Genomic DNA, 22907 nt, shown 5'->3' on the forward strand with positions numbered 1-22907 from the left:
GATGACTGCAAAGCTACTTGGGTCATCTGGACATAAGGGCTCCTTTGGGACCTTACTGTAGCAGCATGGCCCAGCGAGTGCAATGAAAGAATACACCTTTGATCACACCGGCTCCTTAGGAGTATGTGACAAAGGTGAGGGAAAACAAAACAGCTCACTTGATTGAGGCTACTCTGCAGGCAGAGGGCTTAGAGACAGACACTCGGGTTCCAGGCCTGCTCCATGGGCCAAGCTTGACTTTCTCTGCTGCCACTTCCCACTGTACAGGGGAGCTGATACCTCCCTCTTGGATCCTGATAGTTAAACAAGACATATATAATACAAAACGTGCAAATGCAATATTCTGTGAACTGAAAATGCAAGCCCAAACATTCCCATATGCCCTTTAAATAATTACCCTGTACTTTCTTTAGCATTTTTTCACCACCCTCTAACATAGCACCTGTGTGCTACTTCATTACATATCCATAAATTAAGCTGAGTGCTCTGAGGGTAGGAGGCTTGTGTATCTCAGCTTCCTGTACTTGGCACACACTAAGTACTCAGTAAATCACTGAACAAAATATTATGAATTAAAAGGATGTGGGCACTTGTTTTAGAAGAAACTCATACCCCTCAACTGTGATTGAAGGAAATTCTCTGTTGGGGATAGTTTCTGAATATGGGAGAAAATGGGCTTAGAAGGCAGACTTCAGTAGCTGTGTGATCCCAGACAAATGACTTAACCTCATAGGGCCTCATTTTCATCTGAAAAATAAGACTAATAAAATCGAGGCAAAGGGATTATAAGGATTATGTGCGAAAAGCCCACAGGCAGGTACTTGGTGTTACCTGTTATTCCTCATAAAGATGCTTCATAAGCACTGCTGTCACTACATTCTTGGATTTTCCATCTTATTCTATTCAATAAAGACATGTCATTAACTGTTAAGCTGTGGTTCCTAGTTTTATCCTGCTGTCTCATAAATTCACAAATCTCATGACTCAATTTTGGCTCAGAAAAAAATAAAAAGGTTGCAACACAGCTGGATGTGAGAAACAAACTGGTTTGCTCTTTCTGCCTCTTACACGTTTTGCTGCTGGGCACACTGGGTCACTCAGAGAGAGACCCTCACTGACAAACTGGGACCGATCCTGATTCCCTGGAGACCATCATTTATTTTTGGTAAATGCCATCCATGAATATACACAGTATCATTCCCACAGAACAGTCTATAGCATTAAAAGTCTTGAAGGTAACAGTTGAAAAAAAGAATTCACAATGTTCAGATTCTTCAATAATTTAATGTTCTATGCCCTTAAGGCTGTTAGGCCTTAAGGTATCCAGGTCTGGTTATGTCCCAGCGATAACGGCCTGTTGCATTGAAGTATGCCAAATACACAGCAAAATTCAGAAATTCCAAGTGCTTCTTCATTTGAACATATTTGGCTTCTCTCCTTTGTAACAGGAGTTTGATTTTCCTGGTAATGAATGACTTAAAATAAGGTGCTTAAAAATTCCACACTGAGTCTCAAAATAGTGAACAAACACTATTTTAAAATGCCCTCTGAGCCTCAGTTTGCCCTTCTGTAAAATGAAGGAGTTGGGCTGGAGTTTGTTTTTGCAGACCATACCACGGATGGGTGAACAAAATTCACTGTCACAAACCCCAGCAGTGAGGAGGGAGAGGAGAGCAGAGCTGCAAATGCGGATGTGGGCGTGGGGTGGAGGGGTTGAGACAGGGCAGCAAGTGGCTGGAAAACTGGCCTTCAACAGGTCAATGTCAGCTCTGAACTTTCAGGTCTCAAAAGTACATCTTTGTCTTTTGATCTGATGGATTTGGTCTAATATGATTGTCTCTCATTCCAGTGTGTGTGGTCACTGTAGATATATGTACAGAATTAAATATTCCACTCATTTAATTTATAAACCATAATGAAACCAGTCAGATATTTCCCTTCACCAGCAGACCTTTCATTGAAAAAGGAAAGCAAGTTAATAAGCAAATTTCAGCAACTTCAGAAATTCCATTAAACGTTCAGAGAGGCATGATTCATTTTGGAGTTCAATTATACGTTCAAGGAATCAGTTATTACCATCATAGAGACAACTACTGTAACGTTTTAGCCATGCAGGATTATCCCTGTTTAGTGTGGTTCAACTGCGGGCCCTGCTGCCTCTGGTGAAGGCCCTCAGCAAGTTCTTTGCACAAACAACACCCTGCAGGACGGCCCCTTCCTGTTTGACACAGCCTTGTCTCAGAACTTGGGGCCAAAGTAATTAAAAAGCAAGCTGATGCCAAACTGTAACAGGGACTCCTGAGGCCAGTGGTACAGAACTCAGGCCAGAGGGCACCCTGTGACTTCTCCAGGCACTGCCCATTCATAAGCTGACAAAACATAACCTCTAAAGACGAAACTCCAATTACCAAAAACAAACAGGAGTCCAGCATAACCTACGGTACTTCCTCTTGGAATGGAGAACCATCTCACGTGCCAGAAGGTAAAGGGTGACCTGCGGTCCCGTCTGCTGATCACTCCAAGTGCCTGCTGGAGAGTCTGGGACAGTGCTGAGGGAGTGAGGCAGCCGTCAGCAAAGACCCCACCAGCCCAGGCAGTGGTCCCCTCTGAAAGGGCACAGGCTCTCATGATGCCGGGCGTCCCAGCCTGGACCTCAGCACACAGGACCTGCTGGGGTCACATAACCTTTCTGAGAACGTGATTCTGTCAAAACCCAAACTTTTTCTTGACCAAAGGCTGATCTGGTGAACCGAATCCTACCTTGGTGGCTGCCCCTTTGCCGGGACATGATTCAGATCCTAACGGAAACCGCAAGAACAGCCCATGGGATCAAAGTGCTAAGCTCTCACCTCTCTCCCAAACCATCGAGCTGATGCTCTTGATTCATGTCACTTTCAGAGATTGTGGTCACCAGAAAAGCGCTTCAAAACACTTCACGGCTTCCTACTAAATGCAGAAATGTGTCAAGACAGGCATCGCCGCCAACTTTCCTTGGTTTTAAAACTTTAAAAACAAAAGAGTTCCCTAACCATAAGCCAGTCCTCATGCGTCCTGCATCCCCTAAGGGGGACTGAGGCATAAAAACACACAACTACAAAATACTCCCTAGGGAAATGCAAGGTGCTCAGAAAACCAACACCTCCTTCCCAGACATCTTACCAGGTCAGCACAGAAGTGGTGAAGACTCATCAGAAAACACGAGTACTCCAGAAACTGAGCTTGAAACACTGAAGATGATTTCCTAATGATCCTTCTCACAGCCCCGCATCCCCTCCTCCTGGCTGCCCCGAGAGGGGAGACGCCCCATTCTGGCCAGGGAAGAGGGAGCCCAGGAGACAGCGGTTGCCCTTCCCTCTGGATCCGGGCACATACCACCTCTGCTCGCAGGTCAGAGAATCAGGCTCTGAGAATTCAATGCTAAATGTGATAGCTTTGCACCGTGGAACTGGCCAGTAGCTGCAAACGGCCATGGGGTTCACCAGAAGACAGGGTCCATCGTTGTGGCGGGACAGGCTGTAAGTAACTCGTGCTCCTCTGCTCCACGCCTGCATCAGTCCTATGCCTACCTGAGCAGTGGAATTAAAGCGGCTGGGCTGTCACTCTCAAGCACCACCCGACGGTCCTTTCCTTGCCACCCTCCCCGCAAACCACCTCTTGCCCACTCCAAGGTCTGTATCCTTTCCAGAGAGGGTCCTGGATGTTACCTGGAAAGCAGAACCATAACTCTGAAAAACACGACTTAGGGAAGAAGTCCACACAGAAAAGTAAGATCTGGCTGAGATTTCCATAGCGACCCAGCCCTCAGCAGACAGACTCCAGGAAAAGAGGGCAAGAAGCGCCGGAGCTCCAGGGCGTGGGCCCCGCTGCAGGGACGGCGTCCTGCTGGCCTTCTGATGGGGACGCACCATGCCCCTCAGCTGCACTGTACATTCACCAGTGGTCATAAGTTTCTGGTACTGCTGGGGGGCGGCAGGGTGGGGGGAGTGGCAGAACGTCCTGCCCGCTCTTCCAGACTCTACACGTCATAACGGTTCAAACTGTATGAGTTCGGGTAGCTCTGCCGGCTGTACTGGAAGTGATCTGTCAGGATGCTGTTGCGGCCATACTGATAGTCCCCATGCTGGGGGAAGAGGACGCCGTTGTGGGGTTTCTCCGGGGGGCTCCAGTGATGCTGCTTACTGCTCAGGTCCCCTGTCGTGACAGGGAGGAGGTGCTTCCGGGCTTGCTGATTCGCATCATACTTGGTCTGCAAAGTCGAGAGAGCAGTGAGGCCAACGGCTCCTTCCCCAGGACGCGTGCAGAGGGCAGAGGGGGCTCGAGATTCATGACCAAACAGCCTTCAAGGCTGCCTCAAGTGTCCACCCGCGAAGGCGGGGCATGGCCAGTGGGTTGTTATGAGCCAGCCCCCATCTTTACACTAGAATGAAGAGAAGCTTCGCAAGGAGGGAGTGAAATCCCCGACAAAGCCTCCACAGACCCAAGAGCCACACTGGGGCGGTGCGTGGGCCTGGGGTCATCTGTGCCAGAAAAGGAAGCCCGGGGCGGGTGGGGCCGTGCCAAAACCATAAACTGGCCAGTGGCAAAGCTGGCAGCTGGAACCCAGGGCTCTTGGCTCCAGGCGAGGCCCCTTCTTTTCCCCGTCTCTTTGTGCCTCTCTTGGCATCGAAGGGGCAGCTTCCCCCACTTCAGACTCACCTTGTTGTACAGAAAGACCCCCAGGATGGCCGTCATCATGCCCAGGACATTGGTGCTGGTGACCGGGTTTCGCAGCATGATCAGGGACACTGTGATGACCATGATTCTCTTGGTGGCGTTGGCGACCGAGTAGCTCAGGGGGCTGATAAGGTTGAGGATGCTGAAGGCGATGACATTCTGGGCAAAGTTACAGAAGCCGCTGACAGCCAGGAGCAGAAGCGTCCAAGGCCACTGGGACACGTAGGTCTGCAGAGACAGGGAGTGAGAACAGCACTGCGGTCACATGCTTGCCCTGGCAGGGGTGGCATCACAGAGTGGCATCACAGAGTCGCTTATCAGGGTCACCCCGTCGGTGGGAAGCAGACCCAGGCGGGTCACCGTGTGATACCAGGTGCTTTGTACACACCACCTCTGACCCTCATGACACTCTGCACGGCACAAACAACAATAATAATGATCACCACCCATTCCTGCTGAGGAAGCGGAGGCTGGAGGGAGGAAGTCCGGTACCCAAAGGGCGCAGAGCATCACATGAACCAAAGCCTTCCCTTGTCCCCGGACAGGGAGAGCCAGGGCTCTGGGATAGCAGAGCACGGCCTGCACACTGGACATCATCTCAGTCTGTTCAGACTGCTGTAACTAAATACCACAGGCAGGGGTCCTTACAAACAAGAGATGTTCAGGCAGAGGCTCTGGGTCTGTCCCATCACTGGGAGCCCCCGGGCAAACTGCTTGACCTCTCTGGTTGCAGTGTCTTCATCTATGCAGTGGAAGAGACTGATCCCTGATGAGCCTGCACGATGCTGCTGCTGTGAGGATCAAATGCAATTGTGGCTTCGAAAGTGCTTTAAAACAATCCCAAGCCAAACAAACACAAGATGATGTTATCATCAAAACTTGAGTTTAACATCTGACCCTCGCCGGAACAAGACCATTCTGATGAAGGGGGCCCAGAAGTCAAGGAACCACAACTAATGGACATCTGGACCACAGAACCTCTCAAAGAGCTTGGGCTGATCCTAGGCCAATTCTCGGGCTGCTCTGGCCTTGGCCACAGGCCACAGCTGGCTCCTCCAGGATGGGAGCTGCAGCAGTCTTAGGGTGGCTGCCTGACTCTATCTCAACCGCTGTCTGAAAGGGGAGGATCATGCAGTCCTCTTAAAGGTGAGGGAGATGCGCCTAGGTGACCAGCTCAGAATCGCCTGGAGCACTGCCTTAGCTGGGGTAGTGGCCTCTGTGAGGCACAGGAGCCCACCAGCATGACTTCAAGGTGAGCTGGCCTGTTCTCCCAGGAATCCTTCCCTAAGGTGGCCTGATAAGGACTTCCAAGTTAGTTTTACAAGGCAGCCAGCTTGTATAGATATGCATCTCCCAGGACAGGAACCCAGCCAATCCAGTTTTTTTTTTTTTTAAACTGACATACAATAAAGTCTAGTATTTCTTCCTCCTGGTGAATTATTCCATGTGTTTTAACACATATATTGATCCGTGTAGCCAACACCACAATCAGGATTCAGTTCAGCACCATCACCCTCAAAACACTCCCGGGGGGGGTTCTTTGTGCAAACCCCCTCCCCCAACCTAGGCAACCACGATGTGTTCTTCATCATAGGTTTGTCTTTTGGAGATTGTCCTCTAAGCGGAATGATACTGCATGGAACCTTCTCAGACAGGTTTCTTTCATTCCACATGATGCCTCTTCACATCCACCCAAACTGCTGTAAGGGATAACAGTTGGTACCCTTCTTATTGCTGAGTAAAGTTCCACTGTACGAACATACTGGTTTCTTTATCCATTCACCTGCTGAAGGACATCTGGGTTGTTCCCAATACTTTGTGGTCACGAATAGAGCTGCTATGAACATTTATGTACAGGCTTCTGTGTGAACCTGAGTTTCATTTCTCTACAGTAAATACCCAGGAGTGAGACTGCTGGGTCATATGGTCAATGTATAACCTCAGAAGAAACTCCCAAATGTTTTCCAGAGTGGCTGCACCATTTTGCACTTGCTCCAACAACATACGAGAATTCCAGCTGTGCCCAATACTGGACAAACATGGTATTGTTGGTATTTATTATTGCAGCCATTTTAATAGGTATGAAGTGGCATCTTATCATGGTTTTAATTTGCTTTCCCCTAATAACTAATGATGTTGAACATACTCCACATGCCTACTTATGTGACACTTGTACAATCTCAATGGTGAAGTTCAAGATTTTTGCCCATTTTTAACCAAGATGTTTTCTTACTAGAGTTTTAAGAGTTCTTTATATATCCTGAATACAAGTTCTCTGTCAGTATGTCAATAGCAAATATTTTTTCCCAGCCTGTAGGAAAAATTTTTTTCACTTGATAGTGTTTTGGGAAGCAAAAGTTTTTAATTTTGATGAAGCCCCCATTTACCAATTTTTTCTTTATAGACTTCGCTTTTGGTGGAAGGTCTAAGAACTAATCCTAAGTCATGAAGATTTTTCTCTGTTTTCTTCTAAAGGTTCCCATTTTAACTCTGAAATCTAGGTCTGGAATGCATTAAGAGTTAAATTTTGTATAATGTGTGAGGTTTAGGTCAAGGCTCAGTTTTTTGCAGATGGATGTCCAATTGTTACAGTATCGTTTGTTAAAGAAACTACCCTTTCTCCACTGAACTGCCTTTGAATCTTTGTCAAAAATCAGTTACTCACATTTGTCAGTATAGTTTCAAACTATTCTGCTACCCTGATTGATGTGTCTCTCTCTTCACCAGTATCTATACTTTTACACTGTCTTAAAATTATGTAATGTGATTCCTCCAACCTTATTCTTTTTCAAATTTACTTGGCTATTTCAATTCTTTTGCCAGTCAATATTAATTTTCCAATCAGCTTTTCTATATTAAAAAATCTGATATATAGGTATCTATCTTCATACATACACACACACAGAGATACACAGATTGGTGTGCCTCAACTTTTTTCATCAATGCCTTTGCCAAGGAGAAAATTTAAGTTAAAATTTAAGTAATGACTTTCAATTAAATTAATACTAATGAATAAGATTTTGTTGGGCTGAGAGAGTTATTATTTTGTCCTTTCAAATATGTATTTCTTTTTTTTCTCTTTCTTGTTTTAGTGCCCTGGCTATGATGTCAAGTACAATGTGGAATAGGCTTACTGAGAATGAACACCTCTACCTTATTCCTGAATTTTGGGGGGAAAGCCTTCAATCTTTCATCATTATGATGTTAGGTATATATGCCCTTGATCAAGGTGAAGTAGTTTCCTTTATTTCTAGTTTGCTGACTTTTTAAAATGAATGGATGTTAGATTTTGTCAAATGCCTTTTCTGCATCAGTTAATATGAATACATGATTTTTCTTTACTAGGCTGTTATAGAAGATTACATTGATTGATTTTCAAGTATTGAATTAGCCTTGCACTCCTGATTTAAATACCACTTTCTCATAGTGTATCATACTTTTTATATTTCACTGCATTTGATTTGGTCCAGTATTTTGTTAAGAACTTTTGCCTCCATGTTTATGAGGAGTGTTGGTCTTTTTCTTGGTTTTGTTATATGAGCCAAAAGTGCTCCTTTCACTCTTCGGTTTCTGGAGGAGATTGTGTAGAACTGGTGTTTATTTTTCCTTCAATGTTTAGTAGAAATTACCAGTAAAACCATCTGGACCTGGTGATTTCTTTTTAGAAGGTTTTAAAGCATGAATTTCATTTCTTTATGAGACTCATGTTATCTTTTTCATCTCACGTGGGTGAGCTCTGATAGTTTATGGCTTATGAGGAATTGGTCCGTTTCCTCTGTGTTGCTGCATTTATGTGCATAGAGTTGTCAGTAGTGTTCTTGCACTTTTAAGGTCTGTGGGTCCTACACTGCTATTCCCTCTTTCAGTCCTGGTATTTGTAGTGTCTTCCCATTCTCTCTCTCTTCTCTGGGCGGCGGGGGGGGTCAGTTTTGCTTCAGTTGAAAATATTCTGTTTCCCTTGAGACTTCCACTTTGGCCATAGATTATTTAGAAATGTGCTGCTTAGTTTCCAAGTGTTTAGAGACTTTCCTGTTACCTTTCTGTTATTTACTTCTAATTCCATTATGATCAATGTACTTTGTATGTTTTCGATCCTTTTGTTAAGGTTTGTTTAATGATGAAGAGTATCTAGCTTGGTGAATGTTCCACGTGTATAGCTGAAAAGAATGTCTATTCTGCTGTTGCTGGCTATTCTATAAATGTCAGTGAGATATCCAGTTGGTTGACAGTGCTGTTTGGTTCTTTATTCTTACTGATTTTCTATAGTTCTATTGATTTTGAAGATTCTGAATACAGAATTATGTGCTGACAGCTCTTTACTTTCAGTACTTTAAAAATGTTATCCTACTTGTGGTTTTCAGAGTTTCTGATGAGAAACCTGCAGTCATTCAAATTGCTGTTCTCCTATAAATAATGCATCATTTTTCTCTGGCTGTTCTCAGTATTTTTTTTTCTTTGTCTTTTAACCTTTTTCTCTCTGTGGTTCAAACTGGATAATTTCTATTGATTTATCTTTAAGTTATTGGCCTTCCTCAGGCATCTCCATTCTACTACTGAGCTCATCCAATGAGTTTTTAAGTTGTTTCTTCCATTCTGAAATTTCCATTTGGTTCTTCTTTCTATCTTCTATTCTTCTCATTTATTTCAAGAGCATTCTTGCAGCATGATTATAAATCACTGCTTTGAAGTCTTTGTCTGGGGGGGAGGGTATAGCTCAGTGGTAGAGTGTGTGCTTAGCATGCATGAGGTCCTGGGTTCAATCCCCAGTACCTCTATTAAAATAAATAAATAAATAAACCTAATTACCTAACCCACAATTTAAAAAGAAAAAAATGTAAAGTCTTTGTCCAGTAATTCTATCATCTGGGTCATCCCAGTGTTGGCATCTGTTGATTATCTTCCCCCCCAAGACTTGAAATTTTCCTGGTTCTTTGTACGCCAAGTAATTTTGGATTATATCTTGGACATTTAGAATATTATAAGGCCGTGAGTCTTGTTTAGGTTCTTTGGGGCATGTCAATGTTTTGTTTTAGCAGACTCACCTGGGTCCAGGCTACAAGCTCAACCAGCCTCTGTGGGTTGCAGTTCCAATGTCAGTTTTGTTTTCAGAGCCTTCTCAGTGGTACATGGCTCTGTCCTGAGCGTGTGCTACCAGTGGTCAGGCTTAGTCCTGGGTAGCAGTCTCTCCTGTCTTGGCATGCTGTTAGGATCAAATCCTCACATGGGCAGCTCATGGGTGAGCCCAGGATTTCCTGGTGTTTTATAAGGTCGCTTTTGCCAGATTCCTCCTCTCCATGATCTCCTTGGTGCTGTCCGGTTACCTAGGGATCCCTTTTTCAGTCCTGCATTCAGAAAGCTGAGCTTGATTACCCAACTCTGCTGTGTCCTTCCCATAACTGCTCCTCCATTCGGGGGCCAAGCAGTGGGAGGATGAAGAGAGAAAAAAATGCAACAGGGGCTAATCAGCATCCCAGGTGCCTGGGGGACCCTGCCACCGCCACCACCGTGGGATAGCTGGGGGCCCAGGACGCGAGAGAACAGAGGAAACAGGGAAAACAGGGGATTCCCTCTACTCTCTCTGAGCATCAGGAACCTCCTTTCCCCTCCGCAAGCCAGCACAGAGGGCTTCTCGCGCTGCTCTCACCCAGTGCCCACTTCTGCATTCTGAGCTGCCTCGTCGAGTCCAGGCTGGATACAGGAGGCAAAAGAAAGGCAACCTCACAGCTGGCTCAGCGGGACTTTGAAGTCTGGTTTTCTCCCCAGCCAGTCTGCTCCCATTTACTTTTTTTTTTCCCTTTTTTTTTTACAGTTGTCAACTACCTCCTTCTCGCACCCCATCTAAGGTTTAACACTAGGCCACCTACTCCAGAGTCCAGCAACCTGTGCCTGGCTTTGGCTGAGTTGTTGGCAGTAGGGCTGGGCACATCTGAGAACTGCCCACTGCAGCCTTTAATTCTTGGTCACGGGGAGAGTGGCAGAGCCCAGCTGATGGTCTCCGACCTGAGCCTCCTCTCTCCCACTATAGAGCACTGCACTGTGACAGAGCTAACTCGCCTGGCCTCTGTGGGAGACACAGGGCAGAGTCAAGAGGCCCCGAGAGGAACGCCACCTTCAGGCTGCAGCACTGGGAATACCGTGTGCTCCTGGGCTGCCATAAAAATGCACAAGGGCCCCATCGAGGTAAGAAATATATGGCCTCAATGAGAAAAGAGGTTACCAAAGGTAATGCAAGAAAGGTCATTACTAGAAGAAAATGGAAACAAGTCCTAAATACAAGAGAAAGCCAAGCAAAGAGAGTAGAGCAAAGCCTGCATATATGTGTCAGCGAGCATGTGTACACACAGACACTGGTGAAGTGTAACAGAACAGCGTAAAAGAACGGATATCAAACCTACGGACGATATCATGCAGCCAATAAAAGGGACGACGAGGAAGAACTAATAGGTCAGTATGGAGTGATCTCCAGGACATGTTACTGAGTGAAAAGTGCAAGACACTCTTTTCTAAATATCTAAAAAGTCACCTTTTGTGTAAGGAGGAGGGAGGTATGAATACATCTGGCCCTTCTTATCTGTGGGGATTGGCTCTAGGAGCCCTTAAATCTGAGGATGCTCAAGGCTCTTGTATGAAATGGCACAGTGCAATTTATAGAGTCAGCCCTCCTTATCTGTGGGTTTCACATCTGCAGAGTCAACCAACCAAGGGCTGAAATTTCCTTCCTCGGTTGAATACAAGCACTTGAAACCTGTGACTATGGAGGGCCGATTGTATATACAAATTTACTAAAGTTTGAGAAAAGAAACACTGGGAGGGTCAACCAAGATCATAAAAATGGCTAAGTCTGGGATGGGGGGAGGGTGGAGGCACCAAGGACTGAAGCCAGACTTCTTTGAATAAACCCTGTCATATCGTATGGATTTGTAAATATAAAGGTTTGACGTATTCAGTGGGGAAAAAATATTGCCTAAAAATTGAAAACAAATGGAAGTAAAGGAACTCAACTGCACAAAAAGTTGGTGACACATGCATGTTGTGAAAACAGTTATTTCAAGTGCCCTTAGAACACAGTATTTCAGTTGTACATCTTTAATGAAACCTGTTTTAAGGACAAACAAAGCTGCAAAGAAATCTTAACCATTTCCCAGTACCCTCCCTGCAGTTGTCCCATGGGGATTCTCACTCTGAAGCTATTATCTATGTATACGGGAGAATCATGTGCACAACTACCTTGGTAGTACATGTGAATGAGAAATGTTGTGAGAAACCAAGTGTACCAGAAAACGTACAAATAAAAAAGTCAAAGCAGTGATAAATCCTGTAATGCTAAACTGGAACAAGGATGAATTGGGATGAACTCTCCCCTCTGCCACCAAATACATCTTCCTTAGTTTTTCAATGCAAAGGCTTAAAAGCAATGACAACCCAACAGCAGTAAGCACACATGGCATTCACATGGTATCTCTAAACACCACTCTCTCTGCGAAAAGCACCCTGGGTCCCTGAAGGAGTGGCTGATTGTAGGTCTGGGATGGGAGGTGCACAAGATGAGGGAGGACATCTTGCTGGACCAAAAACTACCAAAGGCTGCTAAGTGTTATCAGAAGGGCAGGGAGCCAATAGGAATGACTCCATCAGCCCAGACAAGATAATCTGAATATTAAAAAAAAAAAATCTGCAACAGACAGACACGAGTTCACAAAGATACTGAAACATGAATAAATAAAAGAACCCTCCTGCATTCAAAAAACCCTCAACTCACTGGGCAACATCTGAAGTAAGCTCTGACTCTACTCTGAAAACTGGCGATTAAAGGAATAGAGAAGGATTCAACTGCTTCTTGCATACTGCACTTTCAGGTAACAAACTAATCCTGGTTGATGATGGAAAGAACATCATTACAGAAAATTTACAGCTAATCAATGTGGAAGGAACACAAAGCCACATTTTCCTCACCGGAAAACCAGAGGTGGCCTCCACTGTGTCCACAGGTGGTGCGAAGGATTAAAGACCAACATGGAGAAAGCAGTCAGACCTCATTATGCCCTAATAAACATTTACTCCTTGTAACTCAAGCCTGGAGGAAGCATGCCCACCTCCTTCTTATCAGGCTCTGGAGGCAGGTCTTGCAGGTGGTGGGAAGATGCTCTTTCCTGTGCTTAGATGGCTATGACTACATCTGGAGTCACTGGAAATACAGAGAGGATACCAACTAACAAAGGACTCGAGCAGTGCAAGCAGAGGTTTCAAAAGACAAAGTGAGATCTGAACCAGTCAGGCCAGGAAAGTAGCCCATGCCAGCTGGCATCTTTTTCTTCCTTGAAGCCACTGGCACAAATACCGCAGCTCTTAGCAGCTGGGAAGCAGCGTGATAGAGAAGGAAACACATGAGAAGCTGACTTCCTCGACTGCACACATGTGAGTCACCCAGGAGCTGAGTGCTAGAAGGGCTAAGTAAATATAGAGGTGTAACTCCCTGACAAAGCACCTCCTCTAGAACCAGGCAAGAAAAGGGTATGTTCTTGGCACAGCCCAACTCACCAGGTCACTGCTAACCAGGAAAGCTGAGAGGTCCACTAGGACCCACGTGGGGATCATAAAAAAGATGGCGTGGCAGCCCAAGATGTTCAGCAGCCGGAGATGGTGGATCCTCGAATCTCGTAACACCTGAAGAGAGAAAACCTCTTTAAAAGCTGATCAAAATGACAAGTGGCAAGAGGGGCTCCACTCACCCAGGCCCCAAACATGGTAGCTGTACATCAACCCTGACACCTGACCTTGATGCCAAACCTGCAAGTGCACTTATGCTGAGACACACAGCCCATGTCCAAAACAAGCATGTTTCATACATGAAGGACCGAGAAAAGAAAACAAACAAACAAACTCTCCAAAAAACAGCAACATTCAATGCTGGTGAAGCTACAGTGAAACAGGCACTCTGAAATAGCGCTGGTTAATATCTAGTTTGGTATGTAGTTCCAGAATACAACCAGACACAGTATATCAAGAGCCATAAACATCTCATACCCTCTGACCCAAGAACTGTAAACCTATCATGAGGAAATAACTTTGAGAGGGAGAAAAACATTATGCACAAAGATGTTCATTACTGTATTGTTTATAGTGAACAGTTGGGAATAACCTGCATCTGCAATAGAGGAACTGACTGTGTCAACTGTGGTACCTGAAAAGAGTGTGATTATGACAGGAGTTAAGAGCAGTAATTTTTAATGGTATGGGGGAATGTGACGTTATAACAGAAAATGAACAAAGCCAAATTTAAAACGTATCTATAATATACAACTCTAAAAACTGTGCAGAAAAAATCCCCAGCATTAACAGTAGTTCTCTTTAGGGGACAGTACGGCGACTTTCCTCAGTAATGAGGAAACCTCTGGGAGGGGGCAGGTTTCTTGGGATTCTTTGTCTCCAGCACCTACTTTGGTGCCTGGCACACACACAGTATGTACTCAGTAAGTTTTCTGATTTTTTTTTCTGTCTTGGGCTTTTCTCTATTTTTACACTGAACCTATGTGAACTTTGTAATAAAACACACAAAACCTATTTTAAAAATAAAACAACAGAGGAAAACTAGCAGAAGGGCAACAGGATTATTTTTAGTTCCAATGCCGAAGAAATCCCTATTTGGCCACTTTTTTTAGACGCCACCCGCACCCCACCCCTGAAACACCAGGTACACCCTAGATGGTGCCCGAATACCTTTTTGGAGAAAATATTCTGAAGCGAGAAGCACAACGTGGCAGCAAGGGCGCTGACAAGCCCCCACATGTCGAAGGACAGCTCGGTGACAGTGGCCAGCAGGACACCGCTGATGATGGGGATGAGTGACAGGTATACCTGCGTGGGGAGGGCAGGAGAGGCTGATGGGCCAGGGTGCAGCTGGGATGCCCAACACAGACAACCAGAGGAAAGCCTCAGCTGCTCCTCTCCCTCACCAAAGGGACACCACCCACCAAAGGTGTTAGCTATGACGCTGACACTGGGAAGGGGAGGGGCGATGGTTCTCCTAGGATCTGAGGGCAGCGCTGTGTCACCGTGGGCAGCCCCGCCCCCTATACCATCACCCCCATTAAGAGCCCCTGCTCAGGACCACAAACCGGGGCTGGTCCTAATGGGACCTGTGCACTTGCCACCACCCACACACCAGGGTCAGAAACCTCAGTCCTCCGAGATGCTGGCCAGGTCCCTTATTTCAGGCAGTTTTCCCTGGTGGAGACCCACTTCCCCACACCTTCTTCAGCTCCCCCAGCCCCTAGACGTTCTCAGATTCCTCCGCTGCATGTTCTAGGAACAGCGCTCTCCACCCACTTTAAATGCCCATCACATTGTCTGCATGTCTGTGTCTCTGCGCTCCTAACTTTAGGGCAGGTCCTCACTCATTGCTCTACCCTGGTGCCCAGCACACGGCAGACACCCAGTTACCACTGGCTGAAAGAATGAGTAACGAATGCTGGTATAGGAGGCCTTCCAGAATGCCCAAGCTTTCCAGGGCCTGGTGCATGGAGTGGCCCCTGAACTCTGGTGGCTAAACTGGCTCCCAACTTCCAGAGAAATAGGACCCATCCCTGACATTTAGCTCTTCGTACTCCTGGCTCATCCTCTCCTACCAAGGAGACTCTTACAGCATTTCAGGGATTTTTTAGGAGGGGGTGGTGAGGCCTTCCACAACCCTCCCCACCACTGCAAGGGCAGAGCAAGGGCTCTAAATTCTGGAATTTCAGCTCCCCCACTACTTGCTGCAGCTCCCAGGCTCTCCCTTTTGAAGTCCTATTTCTTCCCTTGAGATCAGGAATGACTACCCACTTTATCTGGATAGGGTGGGGCCATAATGACTATCGTTCTTATTAGTCTCCTGCCTAAGCCATTGCCCTGTCTTTCCTCACTGTGTAAGGTTCTGGCTCCTTGCCCAAGCTAGGTACAATGTCCCTTACAACAGGAAACCTGATAAACACGATGTGATATCGAGAGATGCACCTGCACACCTCCCGGACAACTCCGACCTGGGGAGACAAGTCACACCTGACATCACCCTGGGGGTAGGCTGCAGAGTACACCCAGATCTTGCAGGGGAAAAGATTGACTGAAAGGAAAAAATCAGCCAGAGGTGGCCCAATTTCTATAAGCTGATCCAGGGCACCACTGTTCTAAGTTACATAAAATACAGAATGCCAGAAACTGACCACATAGAAAAGAGGAGCTCTGTCCAGCATGAAATGGATTCCAGCTGGGACAACAGGAGTCCCACTTCCACTTAAGGACACAGGGCAAGGCTGTCTCTGGCTGAAACCACAGCTTCTCTCGCCCCAAGCCAGGAAATACCCTGGCTTGGCATCTGGAACAGACCCTGGATTGTGCCCAAAGCATCTTCCCTGTGCAGCTCTGGGTTCTGCGTGTTGCTTTTACTTCCATTTCCAGACATTCACAATTCCTGGCTGTTTTTATTTCAAAGACTCTGCTGGGTTTTTGCCAAAATCAGACTCCTCTGACTAGCGTCTCACTTCTGACCCTAGAAGCCCCCAACCTGGCAGCTATCTCTTGCAAAGACATGGAACTCTCTGTGAGAGTTCCGTTCCAGAAAGGAGTCAGAGGTTCCAGCCCTGATCCCACTAGAGGGGCATGGGGTGTCTGGCCAAGATGGGACCAAGTTATCCAAGTTGTCTACCAGCAACTCCAGGTAGGGAATCAAAACAGGGAGGAACGTTGCACCTAAGATGGGTGGCAGCATCCCTGAGACCATACAGCAGAGACAACTAAGGAACACACCCGACACATCACTGCCCCCAGGGTGATTCCAGAACATTAGCAGCTAAAGGGCCACCAGAGGTCTCTAAGCTGACTTCCTTATTTGACAGGAAGCCAGGCAGGCTACATGCCAGCAACCTGGACCACGTCACCAGCTGGGCAACAGCCGGTAAGCCCTTGGGGCCTCCACCTGCCCAGGGCCCTCCTAGGTTACCTTGGTGCTCTGTTTCTCTTTCATGATGATCCGGGACAGGAGGACCACCCAGATGGGCATGGTAGCCTTGACTGTAAAGAGAAGTAAGGGGCGTTCAGGGAGCCACTCTAGACCTAGAACTCACCCTGGGACCCTCTGACTCCACTGGCCTGGCAGGAAGTCTTGGCAGCCTGAGACCACTTCAGCTCTCGTCTTTCTGTGGGGCTTTCCCGCAACCCAATAATTCTGATACTTCCTGCTCATCTTCCAGTTTTCTTCTCATCCCTGTCCCTCTCCAAAACCCCTGTGCGTGTCCCGCTCCTGCTAAAAGCCTTGGCGGCCTCCATCGCCTTCGAGACAGAAGCTGACTTCTCGGCCGGGCAATCCAGGCCGTCGGGCGCACCCTGGATGATGCACTCCTACCCAAGTGCCGAAGCCCCAGGCGCCGTGCCCAGGCCGCCGCCCCCCAAACCAGCCGTGGCACCCACCGGTGTGAGCGTAGGACACGGGCACCTTCCAAATGCTGACGTGCGCAGACACTGACGCGAAGTACTTGCCGAAGGCGAGCGGCAGCACGTAGCGCGGGTAGAAGCGCGGCGGCAGCAGCGGGCCGGGCGACGGATGCGGACCGGGCCCAGGGCCCGAGACAGGCGGCGCTGGGGGCACGCGCCAGGCGCGCAGCAGAGGCGGGAGCCCCGCGCACAGCGCCAGGATGTGGCACAGCGACACGGTCACGGGGAATGGGAAGGCGCTCAGGATCACCTTGTTGACCACATTTCCCCCCGCGCTCAGCGCGTACCACAGCAGGCACAGCGCCGCCACCCGCGCGCCCTCGCGCGCCCCGCCGCCGCCTCCCGACGCTCCTGCGCCCCCAGCTCCCGCGCCCACTCCCACCGCCGCCGCCGCCGTCGCCATCCTTCCTGAGCGGCTGCCCCTTCCCGCCCGTCCGACGGCCCGACGCCGGGCGGGGGCGGAGCCGGACGGAGGCGGGCACTCGGGCCACTGCCGCTCTCCATTGGCCACCGCCGCTGTCGTCACCGATGCGCGCCGGCCGACGCGCCCGCCACCACGTAGCCAGCAAAAGCTCTGCCCAGCTACGAGTGGATTCCGGAGGGGGCGGGGCCTATCCCGGAAACGGAAGAAAGAAGCGGGGACCCGGAGCCTAGCAGATATTCCCCTAGCTGTGGGCTGGCCCGGAGGGCCAGGGGCCGGAGCTTAGAGCACAGAGCGTAAGCAGGAAGAGCGGGCGGGAGAGATAGGGCCCCGCCAGGTCGGCGTCTGTGAGCGGGCGATCGAGCTCGCAGGTCAAACCTCGATGTCCGCGCTGCATCGATATCCTCCAGCCAGATTCCTGACGGCCAGCGGCGGACACCGAAGATGAAAGACCAGGCCTTTCAGAGAGAGAAATCGAATTGTGAAAACTTCTCCATGGGCTAAATTCTTTCTGCAAACCGGGAGCGAACTCCCGTGGCCGGACTCCAACAGAGGAGCCAGCCCAGAGCCCTCGGGAGCACATTCACCACCACACCACCACCACGAGCACTGTACGGTAGGTTTTACCATCTTCGTTTCACAGAACGACGTACCGAAGCCCAGAGAAGGGAAGCGACGTGGCTGAGGTCCTTCGGCCAATCTGGGAGCCGTGATAACGGCAGTCTCTTAAGTCACCGGTCTCTAGGGATCTGCAGGAGATGGGATAGAGCAGCCCCAGGCCGCGACCGAGGAAAACAAGACGGTGTTTTCACCAAGATCATCTTATACATAAAGGGCTTTGTTCGAAAAATCACGTTACTTACCGCTTTTGGGAAAATAGGGAGTGTTAAAAAATTCCCTTCTACCGTGTCCTTATTTGGCAAATTAAAAAGCGGCAACCCAACTTGATCCCCAAAATGTTGGGGGGAAGTCTTAGCTTAACCTTGTGTTCTCAAAGGCAGACAATATCTGTACGCTAGGGCTTACTAGACACAGGAGAGGTGGTCCCTGCAGGGGGCAGGGGAGCAGTAACCTGCCCCAAAGCCCAGGTCTCTGAAAAGGAGATGCTCATAGAACACCAACCTGCACCCTGATATCTTCCAGCGGTGCCTGTGACCCTTTGTCACAGTGTCACAAAGTAATGTCATTTCCTTGGGACACCCACCCGCCAGCCAGCCACATTACAAGTAAGAAAACAGTCACAGTGGAGTTAGGAAACTAGTTACTATTCCACAGCACAGATGGTCCGGCTGACATTTTTTTAAAAATTTGATCATTTAACTTCGACTCTGGGGTAGCGCTTACATCTCCCAAATTGGGATAAGTGCATAGGATTAAAGTAATTAGCCCAGAGTCATACAGCTGGTAGATGGCAGGGGCAGCGTTCAACCTCAGACTGCCCTTAAAGCCACTTCACTCACTTTCCCTAGGAGATGGTGTGTCCTGCAGCAAGGCTATGTCAGAAATCCCCACTGGCTTTGAAACTGTGATTCTGGGTTGACTGAATATTCCTGGATCCCTTGGTTTGCCCTGTGGGGTTGCCCCTCTGAAGGGGTAGTTGCTTCTTCAATCTGTGAAATTAAGCAGACATGGACAAGATGACCTATTCTAGAGTGAAAACACTAGAAAACCAAAGTCTTAGCTTATGGTTTCAGGGACGAGGGGGAAGAGTGAAAAGATGATAACATTACAGTCAAGGGAGTTTTTTGTTTTTTTTTTTTTAAGTCAGCCCCAGCTAGATACTAAGACAGCCCCAGGCCTGCATGGGGAGCTGACAGCCTGCGGCCGGGGCTAAGGGGTGGGTTGCCAAGTTATGCCATGTAATAACTAAAAATATATTAGGAGGTATGACAAGGTCGCTGAGACCTGGGTCATTGAGCCTGCTTGGGAGGGCTTCTCTTTCTGGGGAAGGTGAGGTCTGGGTGGATACAGGATAACATTCCTTGACGTGGCCGCTTGGTCTCTGTCACCCAAAGCTAGCAGGTGACCCCAGAGGTGGGAGGCATTGTGTCCTGAATGAATCAAAGGCAAGGGGGAGGTGAACTTAAACGCAGAAGGCTAATAGACTGACTTGGTGACTTTGCCCTGCCCACTTCCCCACAGTCTGGCTAGCTATGGGGCCCAAACATTGGGCAGGGGGTCTAGGTCTTCTTGGCTAATCCAAAATCCAAAGGGGCTGATTTGGCTGTAGAGGACCAAATTAAAAACAATTCTCAGACTGGTTTGTGCAAATGTTTTTTTTTTTTTATTTCCACATTTATATCACAAGGTGTCCACTTACTGGACCAAATAGCAAAGTTGCTCCCTTCTGCGTCCTGAGAACACAGAAGTCTAGGTACTGTACATTCACTAAGGCTCCTTGTTTTTGCAAATCGCGTTTATGACAAATAACCATAAGGCAAACGAATCTAAAGGAATGGTTATGAGTGTTTCCAGCGTACAGACAGGTCTCCTCTCGCCCAACAGTACAGCTTACACACCAGTAGCACCCGCAGTTACTTTTGTGTTTTTTTTGGGAGGGGACTCTAGAAAGGTGAACTTTTCTAGATATCTGCAGGAAGGGGAAAATGAAGAGGGGAAAACAAAGGAAACTTACTCGTCTGGTAGTCAGATGAAAGAGGAGGGTAAAATAAACTCTAGAAAACTTAAATTTTTGCAGCATTTCTTCAAAAACTGGGTTTTAACTGAAACCAGATACAAATGTGTGGATGCCCATGAAGTGTGGGTCAAACGGGCTGGCCAGTTGGCCTGCCTGATGCCAGCAGTTCACTACAGCTAAGAAGCTTCTGGCACCGTGATGGAAAAGCTGGCCAGGAGGGGTGCAAACCTCTGTGCCCACTGCCTCAAACACTCAGGGCCATGTTAAAAAACAGAAAATGCAAAGAGATGAGATGCGTGCTTCTGCTGCTGTGTTAAAGGTAACCTCTCCCACAGGTTTTCTGTGCCTGCCTGCAACTGAGGTCCCAGCTCACGGGGGCTGGGAAATGTCCGCACCTCTTCAGGGGTGGGGGACTCTCACTTTTTATAGCTGGTTTGCTATAGAGTTCTGAACTCACTTTGCTGGCCTTCCTTCACGCGGTCCTTCCTTTGCAATTTTGTTAGTAAACTGGTAGCAGCATTTCACAAAAGAAGGAGAATTTTGAGGGAAGAGCACGGAGAGACCTAGAGACTCTCGCCCCCTCCCTCCCGCCCCGGGCCGGACTCCCTGGATTCCCAACCACTGAAGGCGGCTGGGCCCTGGCCGGCCGGCCGCCCGCCCTCCACGGCTGACTGTGAGGTGGGAATGCACTTAGAGACCGACAGGCCGGTCAGTCCAAGCAGACATAAGGCAGAATGTTCAACCGCCCGTCGTCGCCGTGCGGGTCGAGCGATATGCACTGTGTCCAGTCATACCAGTTACCCTGTGTGTCCTGACACCCGTTCACCCCTGGCCACTGGTGGGCCTGGATTCTGTTCAGATCATCCTGTGTGACCTCACGGCTCAGCCCTGGGAGGTCAGTGGGCGGACCGTGAGGCACCAGCACGTGCGGCTTCCGGGCCCCTCGCCGAGTGCTCTCCTCCTGCTTCAGGTACTCAGACATGAAGTGGTGAGCCCCCGGGGTCTGCGCGCCCGACGACGAGAGCAGGCTGCTCTGCCGGCTCAGGTAGGACTGGATGATCTCGTTGCGTGACAGCTCCTTCCAGTTTGTCTGCTCAAAGGGGCTCTGGAGGCTGGCCTTGGCCTCGGGCTTGTCCAGCTCTGTCCTGGGCTGCTCCGTGTGCACAGGGCTATCGGCCCGCACTGGCTCTTTCTGGGTCAGAGGTTTGATCTGTCTTGTCATGGGGTCAAAGGTGAGCTTCCGCTCTTTTAACCGGACAGGCTTGACGCCCACCTCGGCCACCTGCCCGTCCAAGTTAACCGTATAGTCACGAGGTCGGTACCTCTTCTTCTTTTTGCTGTCCGAGCCACCAGAGGAGGCAGCATCGCTGTCCGCCTTGGAGGAGTCCGGGGAGAAGCCTGCCCGGGGCAGGAGGGGCTCCGCCAGGGGCAGCCCCGCCTTGCAGCCCGACCCTGAGAGCCGCTGGTGGCCCTCAGGCTGCTCCAGCCAGCGCACAGGGCTCTCTGCACTGGGCAGCAGCTCCAGTCGCCGCACCGGGGGCGTGGACGGCTGGGCCAGCGGAAGCGGTGATGGCACCTGCGTGACATCAAGCGATTGGGGTCGAGGCGAGGGGCTGGGCACGGAGCCCTTGTATGTGTACGGGCTCCGCTGCCGAGCAAAGGAGCCCTCGTGCCGTGAGTTCCGGGGACTGAAAGAGCAGCGAGGCGGCCCCTTGGGGTGTGGGGGGCCTGGAGTCTCGTCCATCCTGTCCAGCTGCTGCAGCACTGCTGCCTTCGTCTGCAGGCAGGGCCCGGGGGGCTTGCCCAGGCCCGGGGAGCTGGTGTGCGGCCTCACGGCATTGACGGGGATCTTGCCGCTGTGCTTGTCGTTCTCGCCATGCTCTAGGCAGCTGCCCTCAGGGCCCACGTGCCCGCTGCCGTCCAGGGAACTGGGGAAGCTCTCAGGGCTCCCGCTGATTCCGTTGGTGGGGAGGGGGGATGAGTTGGGTACCAGGGAGTCATGGCTCCCTTTGGAGACCTTGGGTGGTGGTCCAGGGTGGCCGAGGTCACGCTGGTCCCCTCGGCGCTTGCGGCTGCCCAGCCTGTCCAGCCGCTGTCCGGGCAGCCTCTGGATGTCGTTGCGGTTCTTCAGGTCGTGGATGCTCTTGGGCGGGCCAGCCGCCCCTGCCTCGGGCCGGCAGTTATGGGCACCCCCGTTGGCTGAGCCGGCGGCGCCTGCCAGCCCCCGCAGCGCAGCCTCATTCTGATGCACAGGCTCGATGAGCTTCTGCCAGCTCCGCAGCAGCTTCTTGGCCCGCTTGGCGAGCTCCTCATTCTTCGTTTTCTTGCGGACGTCGTTGATGAGCTTCCCAAGTCGCGTTTCCTACAAACAGAAAGAGACAATGACACACTTGTAGGACAGAGACATCCCACGAAAAGGGAGCTGAGCCAGAAATGGTGGGAGGGGCCCCATATCTGTGAAATGGCTCCACTGTCCCTAAACCATTGGCTTCCCACACAGAAAACCTATTGAGGTTTTGGGTCCTTTGTGGCATTTAAATTCTCAAACCCAAGTCCTCAGGCCTAATGGTCCCAGGGCCACAGGTGGCCTTCTCAGGAGCATCATCCTGCAGGTCCCCAGCTCCTGGAGGGTGTGGATCATCAAAGCCACTGAAAGGGTGCTTTGCTAGC

At 49.4% G+C, this 22907-nt stretch overlaps 2 protein-coding genes across 3 annotated transcripts in view; both read right to left on the minus strand.

Moving 5' to 3' along the window:
• Positions 1–1264: 1264 nt before the first annotated feature.
• Positions 1265–17615, minus strand: SLC35E1 (solute carrier family 35 member E1). Its single transcript, XM_031437532.2, has 6 exons — positions 17155–17615; positions 16688–16758; positions 14431–14568; positions 13252–13377; positions 4696–4941; positions 1265–4246 (listed from the first exon to the last, which is right to left on the minus strand). Exons 1-6 carry the CDS (start codon positions 17579–17581, stop codon positions 4016–4018), a joined length of 1239 nt encoding a protein of 412 aa, XP_031293392.2. The 5' UTR covers positions 17582–17615; the 3' UTR covers positions 1265–4015.
• A 2245-nt stretch (positions 17616–19860) lies between these two features.
• MED26 (mediator complex subunit 26) overlaps positions 19861–22907 on the minus strand; it is a 44220-nt gene continuing 41173 nt past the window's right edge. Inside the window, exon 3 of one of the 2 annotated variants that reach the window (XM_031437531.2) lies at positions 19861–22599. In XM_031437531.2, the coding sequence (XP_031293391.1) occupies positions 20947–22599 (1653 nt within the window). In that variant the 3' untranslated portion in view covers positions 19861–20946. The remainder of the gene's footprint in view (positions 22600–22907) is intronic. The other variant, XM_064479959.1, reaches the window with a different exon arrangement.

Source organism: Camelus dromedarius, chromosome 27, assembly GCF_036321535.1.
Source record: "Camelus dromedarius isolate mCamDro1 chromosome 27, mCamDro1.pat, whole genome shotgun sequence".
In the NCBI taxonomy this organism is placed as follows: domain Eukaryota; kingdom Metazoa; phylum Chordata; class Mammalia; order Artiodactyla; family Camelidae; genus Camelus; species Camelus dromedarius.

Bases quoted from the DNA above. Each gene is read 5' to 3' on its own strand.
- SLC35E1 (XM_031437532.2), bottom strand. From the start codon at position 17,581: ATGGCGACGGCGGCGGCGGCGGTGGGAGTGGGCGCGGGAGCTGGGGGC. The intron at 14,569-16,687 runs GTAACCTAGGAG...CTCCCCACGCAG, and splicing joins AAGAGAAACAGAGCACCAAG to GTATACCTGTCACTCATCCC. The intron at 4,942-13,251 runs GTGAGTTGGGCT...CTGTCTCTGCAG, and splicing joins TCCTGGTTAGCAGTGACCTG to ACCTACGTGTCCCAGTGGCC.